Raw genomic sequence first — 11,970 nt, 5'->3', positions numbered from 1 at the left:
AGCTCTTAGGAATTGAAATGTTTTGTCATTCATATATCTGCCGAATGAAGGAAGTCCATTGAATTCACCCAAAATCAAAAAAAATCAAAATCTACAATGTGAAGGTTACAGCGGCGGTTTGTAGAGTAGCCCCCTGTTTTTAACCTTAAACAAAAGACCCTCTCTGCATACCCAAAGAGGACTGCATCACATACCTGGACTCTGCAACCCCCGTCTCCCTCTCCCATCCCCGTCCCCGTCCCCTACACACACACACACACACATACACACGCCACATTACACACCAGTGCTGTTGCAATGCTGAAGGCCTCTCTGCGCTTTAGCAGCAATGCACCATTCAAGTCTGCAGGAAACTTGACAAACGAGCAGCGATCTGTGCTTCTGAGGTGGGGGTGCAGGAGGGGGAATGGAGGGGGGGGTGGGGGGACACTTGCACTGCAGCACCCGCTCTATCCTCCCCCTACTCCCCCCTTCCTGCAGTGGTGCACTTCACTTAAATGATGCCACACTTTTCCCATCTTTTGGCCAGAGACACACACACACACATGCAAACACCCCCCGCCACACATACACTCATGCAACTACATACGCATGCGTACACACACACACAAACACACACACACACACACACACACACACACATGCAGGCGCACGCGCGCACAAACACACACACACACACACACACACACACACACACTAACACACACACACACACACACACACACACACACACACACACATACACACATTCAACAGCAGCAGCAGTATTCAGATCAGCTCGAATTTCCAAAGTCATATATGCACACTTGGTGGTATGCTCTACTGAGGTGCACATCTAAAGCCGTATGTGTCTTAACCATCACAGTGGAGGGAAAAACGGCTTATTAAGTAAAATATATACAATAAATAGAATAGAATAGACAAATGTATGAAAGGGTTGCTGTTCGCATGTTGTATCAGGTGAAGATCACATTCACATTTTTATCGTATAATTGTAGTAATAAATACTAAACACTGTGTTGGCAATTAAAAACAACATATTTATCCTCCCTGCACTATGTCTTTCTATAATTGCTTGATTACTCTATCTATTGGTGCATTGTTTCTTTTTTCTGTGCTATGATTATACTCCAACACAAATGTCAACTAGAACTACATTATTCAACGTTAAGAGCCTATTAAAAGGAAGAAAAACGAGGTATCCATGGACCATGACGAAATCTTCAGTGGAGGCAAGCACATTGAGAACTAACAGTTCTACTATGAACGCCGTCTGCTAATCGTCTCAATGAAGAAGCGACTATATGGCATGCTGCTTCAAGGCAGTAGCATGCTCCCTCTACTGGCCATGCTACGGCACTGCATCCCCAGACAAGCGCTGGAGCTGAGCAGCCCTACCTGACGCAGCATACTATTATTCACCTTGACTGTGTTTTTATGTGTGTGTGTGTGTGTGTGTGTGTGTGTGTGTGTGTGTGTGTGTGTGTGTGTGTGTGTGTGTGTGTGTGTACACATATATACAGTATATATATATACATACATATATACTGTCAAAAAGCGTCAAAAGACAATATACTGTCAAAGCAGCAAAAGCCACATTTTTGCTTTTTTAAGCTTATTTAATTATGGAATTAGATTGCAATGTTACACATTACTTTATCCTAGAAGGCTATATTCTAGTTGTACATACATTTTTGTTTCCCATGCCTCTTTGAATTTAAGAGAGAGAGAGAGAGAGAGAGAGAGAGAGAGAGAGAGCGAGAGAGAGAGAGAGAGAGAGAGAGAGCGAGAGAGAGAGAGAGAGAGAAAGGGTGCAACGCTTTGACTTGACTATGGGGTGCTGTCCGCACATGTTCCATTCAATTAAGGCAGAACACTCCAGCCAGGGAGTGGGACGTCCTATCGACCCTGCTGAAAAGATGTTTTCTAAAAGGCAGGCGGTAAGCATGTCTGTGTCCCGCTGCCCCACCTCCACAGAAGAGTGAGTGGCCCAGCCATAACACCGTTCTCAGCACATTGCATCGCTGCATGGCAAAATGGGACTTTACAGAGAGACCGGAGCTGAGGGCAGGTAATTCAAGTCGTCAAGCTATGTCCCCGCCAAGGCTGTAAAATGAGCCACATTACCTTCAGACGGCTGACCCGATAAGGTCGTTTAAACGTCCGGTCTTGAACATAAAATGCCGACTAGGGAAAGTAGGGATATTTAGCCTAAATTAAGTAGGCCTAGGCCTATAGTAGGCCTATAATGTTGTATTATTGATATGAGATAAATACAGAACACTTTCACTCATTAACGTTGCTAAAAAAAAGGCTTCGATATTTCCATAGTAAATTATTGTTTTAATAAGGCCTACATCAGTCAGTGATGCCAAGTTATGCTATATTGCCAGGCTCCATCAAACCCAGGGATTACAGGAATCCCCACTAGATGGAGACAGGGCATCGAAAACGAAGGTTGAGCAGAGATTTATCCACTTCACGTTCTTTTTTATGTTATCTTCTTTATTCTTTCCCTTTCCCTCCCTCTAAAAATATCAATACAAATCAATATATATATGTGCAATATAAATATTACAAACCAATTAATTAATTGACTCGTTATGAGCAAATGTGTCTCGCATTCAAATCAGATTAAAATGTGCTCCGGTCAAATAATAAAAATATAACGTCATATGTCCTTTCCTAACCACCGACTCTCTCCTCTATGTAAACGTCATGATGTCAAGAAAAGATGTGAAGAATAATTTAAGGATTTAGGAAAAGACAACCACGGTGCTGCACTGATAGGCTACGTAATTATGCGACGGCAGAGGTAATGGACATCTGCCTGGTGAGACATACAGTTTCCGGAAGATGGACTCGGCCTACTCTGAGCGCATCTTAGATACTTCGCCCCCTGCTTTATTACCGTGTTGTTGCATGAATGCTAGATAAACGTGGCCCACCCGGTGACCAATATCACTACTATATACTATTACTAGGGTAGGAATTGAAACAGAAAAAATTATAGGCCTACCAGTCCCAAAAGTTAGACAATTGAGTATGGTTACTCAGGCTCACTCATGTCCACTCATATTTATCGACCTAGATTCCACTTAGTTAGTATGATTTAATAAAATCAATTGTTTGTCATGTTGGTCGTTTGTTTTCGTGAACGGTGGAATGGTGTGTCGCTTTAAATGTTAAAAAAAATGATAAGAAAGGAAGCATTGAAGCACCTTTCCTTAGCATTAAGAGTATTCAAACAGCTCTTAGCATGGCTGCCCTTTGATACTTTAGGGACATTTCACTCAGTAAGGAAAATAGCAGCAGAAAATACTATTGGGCCACAGCCTTGAAATTTAGAAATCCCCAGACGTTTGGTAGACGGCATCGCGAGAAGCAAGAAAATCGGAACTCGCGAGATCGACGTGATCTCGCGAGTCTACCTAATCTAGAACAGCAGCTGGGAGCTATTTTACCACGTGACGCGGGAGAAGCTCGAGTAGCCATCATTAATTTCACCCAATTCATGTTCAACCTAAAATGGTATTATTAGGTAAGTCTGTAGGGCTACGATGAAGAGGCAAACCACCATGGCGTAAGGTTAAAACCGTGAACTCGAAGCCGTGTACCTCGTCTCATTTGCCACCATTGTCCCACAGTTTAAATAGTTATAAGGGTAAGTGGATTATTTGCCTTTTGCTTCCTTTCACCGTTTGTTTGTCTCATTTTCAACTGTGAACAAGAACCGACGACAGGAGAACCTCGAGCTTTGCGATGTTCTTATCTCGTTTCCTAATAAAGCGAATCCGTTTGAAATGTAAGAAGTTTTTGTTTCAATCGTTGACTTGTCACACCGTTGAAAAAAGTGTTTATGCTGCTGCGGCATTGTGCTAGATAACAATTACGTGCCTTGCTTCCTGTGTAACAAACAAGCCAACACACATGTTTCAAACATAATGTAACATTGCATGATATTAACATAATTGCCGCAGGCTTTGTGCGCTCTACCAATGGTCGGATATGAACCTGGAAAGGTCCTGCACCATTAGTTTAAGCAAGGAATACAAAATGTGCGACTTATCTGTTGTATCTGCCAGCATATATGTGCTACACAGGCCTTAGGTTAAAGAGAAATGAATGCAGTAGGCTATGTCGGTACCTCATTAGGTATTCAGAGTATCTGTGGATACCTATTCTTGTTCTAGGGTATGTTTTAATTGTTACTTTGTAGGCTAAATACCTGGTCTGACAGCCTGTTTGGCGATTTATGTTTGATATACCTTGTGTAATATATTGATGTCGGTATCAATGTTGCGTCTAGGCTTACTCCTTCTTACAATCGTTATTCTGCGTTATGTATGACCTTGGTTCAGTATTTCCTCCTATAGAACTAACTGCATGAGCTCTATAGACTCACCAGATCATAAGACGTCCAAATTGGCCTTTTATATAAGAGACAAGCGTTTCCTTGGCTCTGCATATTCAAGCAATCCAACCTATTGCATTCAAATTAGTTTTAAACACAAGGGGCACCTGAATCCAGGGTAATCCTACATATCGGATGCAAGCTCAGGCAAGTCATCATGACAAACATTGAAAACAGTAACTTTAACTCTTGGTCATGTTGTGTTTTCTATGGTTTTAAATGGCCTGGACATCGAATTTCTGTTTTTGATAGTCTTAGTTTTGAGTTACTACTTGTATTGTTTGGGTGCAAGGTGGCGATCTGCCACATTGAGGAATTAAGGGGGACCACTTGGCCAAAAGTATGCTTAAATTAACATGTTGCACTCCTCCAGACGGCCGGACAGGCATTGAAGAAGAGACTGTTTACATTCAGCTGCTGGCCACCCGTGTTTGCTCTTTTTTTCTCCTCCTGTTTGGCCATCACTGGAGAGACATGACCCATTTAAACGGTTGTTTACTTGCATTACATAAAGTGCCAAACACTTCTCAATGAACTCTTGTCTACAATTCAATTAGAGTGGCCCTCTCAGCAGCCTGGTTCTCCATGACTCACAATAGCCTAGATATAATATGTGGTGACCTCATCTGGGGTTGTGGCTTGTCCGATCAGCACTGACTACTTGTAGGGGTACCAATCACACGCATTATGTATTCAGGGAACTGCTGAGGTGAACTTGATGTGATCTTCCCGTTATAAAGTTGTAGGTGAGTCACAACATGTGTTCAGATTAAGTTGTGCATGGTTGGATAATGGTCGACTTTGTGTGCCGTGATCTCTAAGGCTACAACAAGTGTTGGAATCGTCTTTGGTGTGGATTTGTAACACCAGTGCATTATTGTGAGATGAGCGCTGTCGAACAGGACGCACAATGTCATCAGCTGTGCGTTGTTCCTGCTGCACTCTATCAAGTCTTTTTAAACTAAAAGTAAAAAACCTGTGGCAAACAAGACGAGCCAGATGTTTTATAACTGCTTTTCCTGATTCACTCTGACCAGACCAAATGTTGGAAATAGCTGGAGTTTCCCCCTTTTATTTCCTATTTTTTTTTATTTCTTGCTTTGTCTTCCAGATTCAGGATTACTGTATGGAAAGTGAAATATACATGCCAAACCGTTAGTGATTCTGCTTGCTGTGAAGTACATTTAAGTCTGGTATCTTGTTAGTTATGTTCTTAAAGTTCGCTGTCAATACAATTTGCATGGAGGCATGTGCTCTGATGGGGCATCAAAGGACAAGGCTTCTTTAGTTTGTTCCTGAAATTGGGATTATGAAGTTGTCTCCACCGATCTTAGAATTTCTTCAAATAATTTTCCACTCCTTTTTAAACAGATATATATTTTTTTATTAAATACCAAGTGCCCATCCTAAATAACTTGATTTTAAGCAGAATTTATTTTTTACCTAAGGTTAAAACAATTGCGACAGAAGATATAGAATTTTTTTCTACCCTTCTACCATGTCCAATTTGTCAGCTTGTGTTCAAAACTCTACAATTCCCAGAAGACTGACTAATGATGGAAGAACTGGAACAAAAGCAAGATGAGACATCCCAGGGTTACGGTTCTACATTTGATAAACGTACAATCAATTATTGTCATCACTGCTTCAGAGCTGTATGAAATGTCTTGAAATCCCAACTACACGACTACATGACATCCAAATAAACAGCGCAAGTAGGGATTGTGTAGAAACAATGACCTAACAATGGCTATAGAGGTCTGGCTGCCTCACAGCCATGGCTCCTTGACAGGTATAAACCGCTAGACAGACGGGGAATAATACCGGTAATCGTGTCTTTAGTTTCTTGTCAACAAACCACTAACAAGATGTGTGATTATTTTAATACACCGCCAACAGTAGTGCCATGACATAAATGCTTGCCTGTTGGAGCCAACCAATATGTTTATATTTTTCTCATTTACAAATCTCTGCAGGTGAGCTCCAGTCGTCTGTCCTGGCCTTGACCCGCTGTTCCCTAGAGACGCCCAGCCTGGTCTGGAGCTGCACAGTGGAGGACGGGGTCTGCAGCTGATCTGCTCTCCCCCGTTTGACCGGAGGAGACGGGGGGAGTAGGGAGTGCAGTCAGAGCCCACTCTGAGCATGGGGCAGAAAGTCCCCGGGGGCATCAAGAGCATTGATATGCGGGACCCAGCATTCAGCCCCCTAAAGCTGGAGCTCCAGGCCCTGAACCATACCAAACCATCCCGGCTGGACCTGCTGCTGGACATGCCGCCGTCGGGCTCCGATGTCCAGGCGCAGCACTCGTGGAACGATGAGGACCGCTCGCTAAACATCTTCGTCAAGGACGACAACCGGATGATTTTCCACCGGCACCCGGTGGCTCAGAGCACGGACGCCATCCGGGCCCGCGTGGGCTACACGCGGGGACTGCACGTCTGGGAGATCAGCTGGGCCATGCGGCAGCGCGGCACGCACGCCGTGGTGGGGGTGGCGACGGGCGAGGCCGCCCTCCACTCAGTGGGCTACACGGCCCTCGTGGGCAGCAACACTGAGTCGTGGGGCTGGGACTTGTGCCGCAGCAAGCTCTACCACGACGGGAAGAACCGGCCGGGCAAGACCTACCCGGCCTTCCTGGAGCCCGACGACACCTTCATCATACCGGACTCGTTGCTGGTTGTTCTGGACATGGACGAGGGAACGCTGGGCTACGTCGTGGATGGACAGTACTTGGGGGTGGCCTTCCGTGGACTCAAGGGCCGCAAGCTGTACCCCGTGGTGAGCGCCGTGTGGGGCCACTGTGAAATCAGGATCCGGTACATCAACGGGCTTGATCGTAAGTGAAAAAGTCGCATGCATTAGAACATGGCAAGGTCAATGAACATTAACGCTGCACAGGATGCAATAGTGGTAGGTTACTAATTAACTGGTTAATGAATAAGGGCTACCATATTACAGAAGCACTGGTTCATTACAGGGCAACACTTTTAATTTCCAGCTAGACTTGAGTCAGTCAGGCCACGTAATCAACGATTATATAAAGTGGGTTGACGAGTCCCGATAGCCCTGACACAATTTAGACAGTTTGCAGTTATTTTTTTAATTGTAAATCCTATCCTAGGATCCCATCCTACTTGTAAGCTATGGCCCATAGTTTTACAGAATAAGTAACTAAATACAAATTATTAATCGATAAAAGAAGGAACCTCTTCACTTGACCACTCAATGCTGTCTAGATGATGACCATATTTCGGGATTACCTTCTTACCTACCTCCTTAAAGGCCAGTACAGGCCACCGTAACTTCTCCTACGTCGCTGGAAAGAAGGAGCTAGATGCCACTAAGTCCTACACATTGAACCTAATCTACTTATTTTATTTGGCATATTTCAATCAGAATTGTTGTCAGTTAGTGCTTTCTGTTTTATAGGAAATATTTTGACCTGCTTTGACTGTTATTCCATGTGACTGTGACGGTCTCCAGTTCACATAGAGGAGCTAAAGCAGGTTGTTTACGAAGTTCACTAAGCCAGTGCAAAGATGCACTAGATCCAATACCCCCAGGGCTCATGTGCTCTTTTGAGTGATTAAAATGAATCTTTAAGCAAAAAAAGAGCATAATTTCTCGGTCTAGTCTATTCAAAGTGTTGGTCCTTATTTATTAACAAATGAGTAATTAGGGCTGGGCAATTATTCAAGTTGGTCTCATAGTGTTTTGTTAGGGCATTGTAAAAAATATTAAATAGTAAAGAACCTATTGATGAGCCACCATCATTATCTGCTAATGTACGCCCTTAAAACTGAGTTGGACGATCATGCCATCATGTGACTGAAAAACGATTTGTGTACAAGAAGTGCCAGCATTGTATTCAGTCACTGAAAACAACCGTCCCATTTGGGTAGTGGGAAATCTTTTATCACTTTCAAAATGTGTCTTTTCCACTACCCAAATGAGAGCTTCAATGTGTAAAATCAGATGAGGGAACTTTAAGCTGAACTTGAGGCTAGATTATGAATATGTCCAGTAAGAATAGAGGCCTTCTTACTTTCATTGCTTTGTTCATCACTCCAAAACTTGCTTATCAGAAACCCATCTATTCCATGATATTACAGTTTGTGGGGGTGTAATGGTCACTTACCCGTGTCCTCCTTCCTGTCTGCAGCGGAGCCCCTCCCTCTGATGGACCTGTGCCGGTGCTCTATCAGGGTGGCACTGGGGAAGGATCGCCTGAGCGAGATCCAGGGCTTACCGCTCCCAGCGTCCCTCAAAAACTACCTTCTCTACCAATGACCAATGGCTGACAATCACGGCATACACATTATCGCACACACTCCTCCCCTTCCTCGCATCTCTCTGGGATCCCATTTGGTTTCAACCTACTTTACCGCACTACTACAGATTATATCTAATCATCCTTTCTGTCCCCCGTCCCCCCCCCCACTCCGCTCACACAAAATCGAACCTCAGTCAATAGCACTGCTTTTCATGTTTGACAAGTGCTCAGATGACAGGGCCTGCATTGCTGTTGGGCTTTATACTCTACACTGTCTTCTTAAAAATCACGAGTATACTCTAAAGTAGGACATCAGGACTCACTGAACACTATGCAGATGCTAGGTTCCCGGACGCCTGTGAACCCTCACTGTCAAAAATGCACCTCCTTCAGTTGTGATGGTGAGGTGGGATGACTCATTGGTACCTCTGCTGTAACCGCCAGACCTCTTGGGAATCTAGGAATCATGAATTTCCTCCTTGGGTTTTTAAAGCGTCACACATTTTGTGTGCAAAGGAGCTGATGTAAAAGGTTAAAATTAAATTGTAGCTTTCGATTTGGAGGTGAGAACGATGTGCTCTTAGTGTCTGGCCACAAGATGGCAGCATTATCTTACATGGACACCACCTCATTGATATTAAAAGTACCCCAAAAAGTTGGATTTTAGAAATCTTGCGCTTGTTTTTTAAACAAACTAATAGAATTTGCCAGAGAGGTGTCGTTGATCACCCGACTTGGTATAGTCTACAGTAGGGCTTTGGATGCACCATTGTGTAGCATTTGTGACAACTGCTATGGTAAACTTCATTCAGCGGTCACCCAAACCCCAGATTCTCTCTTCTCTTTGCACTCTTCACCATCAGGTTCTTTGCAATATGGAAGTGCCTGTTTGTTTACCATTAGGGCATCTGACTGGGGCATGGGCATCATGACCAGAAATCTTTTATGATTCTATGTCACTGTGACTTTTGTGTGTAGCATGCACCTCCAAGAGATAATTTCTAAAAATTCGTCTCCTGTCTTTCTGTCACTTTATGCCTCTGTTCGTGTTCTTGGTGTTGGGATTTTAAAGGGGATGGATTGGTTTGGGAGCCATGTTAAAACATGAGAAAGGCATGATGCCTTCTTTTAACAACCCCCAAAAGCTGCATATGGTTCAGGCATTATAATATTTAGGCGCGGATTGACCAGCTATGATATGCTGCATCAATGACAGGCAATTGTAGTCAAATTGCCAACATGTGGTGATATGCCATGGACATTTCCAATGTGTAATCTTTTTTCTAATGTGCAGATGTCTTTTTTTTTCTTTTCATTTTAGCTTAGTGCTGGATGTGGACTCGTATTTATGGAGGACGAATTGTACCACAAAGAATTCATGAATATTTAATTTACCCTTTTAAAAACTGTTTTAATTAAGAACACATTAAAAAATTATCAAAGATCCTTTTTAATGGAGCATTAAATGGAACCTCAAAGACTACATTTATTGTTGGATTTACAAATCCATTATTGAACTGCTTTTAAGAGCTGTGATTAAGTGTTTTTAAAACGATCAACTAATGAGACTAGTTTAAAAGGACATTTAGATAATTCCTTTTCGTTAGTTTTCCGTATGAATTTCCTTATTGCTTTTCCTTTTACGGAATTCATTTCATGCTACTCTAACAAAGACAAGCCTTTTAATCTTCTAAAGCTCACGCACCAACTGTGCCACTAAAAGAATATACAGAGATGTAACACAAGCTCTAATTGTCTGTAGGCCTACGACAATGTAGTTTTATGTTTGTTGCGTCTGGTGCATGGTCTGGAGGGGCTGTCGGGTATATATTTTCGTAGTTCAAAAGATTTTCAAGCATGTTATGAATTAGTTTCGCTTTGTCACTATCTATATAAAAGATTATTTGTGGCCAATTTCTTAGAACACTTAATAAAGCTATATTTTACAAGAAAGTTTTCCGAATGAATGTACAATGTGAATTAATTCATTGACTTTCAGCCCGCGGATGGCGTGACCTAGAAGCCATATTGTGTCCATATCGGTTCGTTGGAATTGGGAAACCTAGAATCTTTGGAAACCTCGCAAACATAACCTCATCAAATTCTGTCTGAGTGGGCGTATTTCTCACCCGTGCTTGAGCATAGTTGGATTGATGTTGAATCAGTGGTTAATTGAATCAGTACTTTAAGAATATTAATCCCCAAACCCATCCCCTGTTCAAACATGGGTTATACAATCACTGTAACAATGTAACCCCCAACAACAAAATTGATTATTGCTGCAGCCCTCCTAAAACTACATGTCTATAGCTTGTCTTTACCATATTTTGATAGCCTTCCATTGCTGAGCTAAATGTTGCCTCACTCAAAGTAAAAAAGGTTTACAAAATATGGTTCTGTTTTGGACATTGATTAAAAACTATGACTTGATCCTTTGTGGTATCGTCGTTTCGGGCTAGGTATGACTCAGAGTGGTTACTGTTCAATACGTGGTAGCCTATATTCAGAGAGTTGCGTTCTGGAGGTAGTTTGAAACCATCTCTCGGACACGGGAAGTATGGGAAGTGGGCGGAATGGTAAACAAGCCGCGCCTACAGGTTAAACCATTGGTCTGTCTTGGGCGGAAATGGCATAGATGCCATTTTTGTAGTGTTTAACTTTTAAACAAACGCATACACCCTAATGATGAAGTCCACTATGTGGAGAAGAAACCATTCATAACTGATGTTAGCTTGAAACATTTAATCAAAGTAGCAGGAGCTTTGCACTGGTACACTAACTTCTGCATTGGTTCTTGCTCCTATAAATAACAATGGGTTTGGAAAGGCCCATCTAGGCCTATTGACCACCATAAGTCAAGTGGGCGAAAGGAGTTGGACTTGTTTTCTCGTTTCTCGCAGAAACCACTGTTAATTCTAACCCAAGCACCGCTGTATTGGTTTCAAGGACTCCCGAGTCCCTCCCTTAAGTCTGTTTTTTTGTGATGTAAACATTGTTTTGCATTGCAAAATATTTGTTACAGTGGTAAATAAACATTTTTTAAGTTTTGAAGCTTTCAATATCACAAGTGCTATCCTCAAATCAACCCTCAAATCACCTTAATAAGAAAATGTAATGATTTCTTTAAAGAAAACGATTTTAATTACATGTATGCTGCAGCTGAAAGAACATAAAAAGCGCCTAACATTGTACTACGATAAAGAGAACAATATGCAATCCCCCTCCTCACCCTGCACTGGCTACCGATTTCTCCCCGAAGCCAATTTAAGACGCTGGTACTTGC

General features: G+C 42.6%; 1 protein-coding gene across 1 annotated transcript; it reads left to right on the top strand.

The window, feature by feature from the left end:
• Positions 1–3,477: 3,477 nt before the first annotated feature.
• spsb1 (splA/ryanodine receptor domain and SOCS box containing 1) lies at positions 3,478–11,068 on the top strand. The gene is made up of 3 exons (XM_084479196.1): positions 3,478–3,664; positions 6,391–7,250; positions 8,577–11,068. Exons 2-3 carry the CDS (start codon positions 6,557–6,559, stop codon positions 8,702–8,704), a joined length of 822 nt encoding a protein of 273 aa, XP_084335322.1. The 5' UTR covers positions 3,478–3,664; positions 6,391–6,556; the 3' UTR covers positions 8,705–11,068.
• The last annotated feature ends 902 nt before the right edge of the window (positions 11,069–11,970 follow it).

This window comes from Micromesistius poutassou (assembly GCF_964030765.1).
Source record: "Micromesistius poutassou genome assembly, chromosome: 15".
Taxonomy (NCBI): Eukaryota; Metazoa; Chordata; class Actinopteri; order Gadiformes; family Gadidae; genus Micromesistius; species Micromesistius poutassou.
The sequence above is the reverse complement of the archived record's forward strand: the minus strand, read 5'-3'. Positions and strand labels throughout refer to the sequence as shown.

Coding starts and splice junctions, on each gene's coding strand:
- spsb1 (XM_084479196.1), top strand. CDS start 6,557: ATGGGGCAGAAAGTCCCCGGGGGCATCAAGAGCATTGATATGCGGGAC. Junction 7,251..8,576: donor GTACATCAACGGGCTTGATC/GTAAGTGAAAAA, acceptor TCCTGTCTGCAG/CGGAGCCCCTCCCTCTGATG.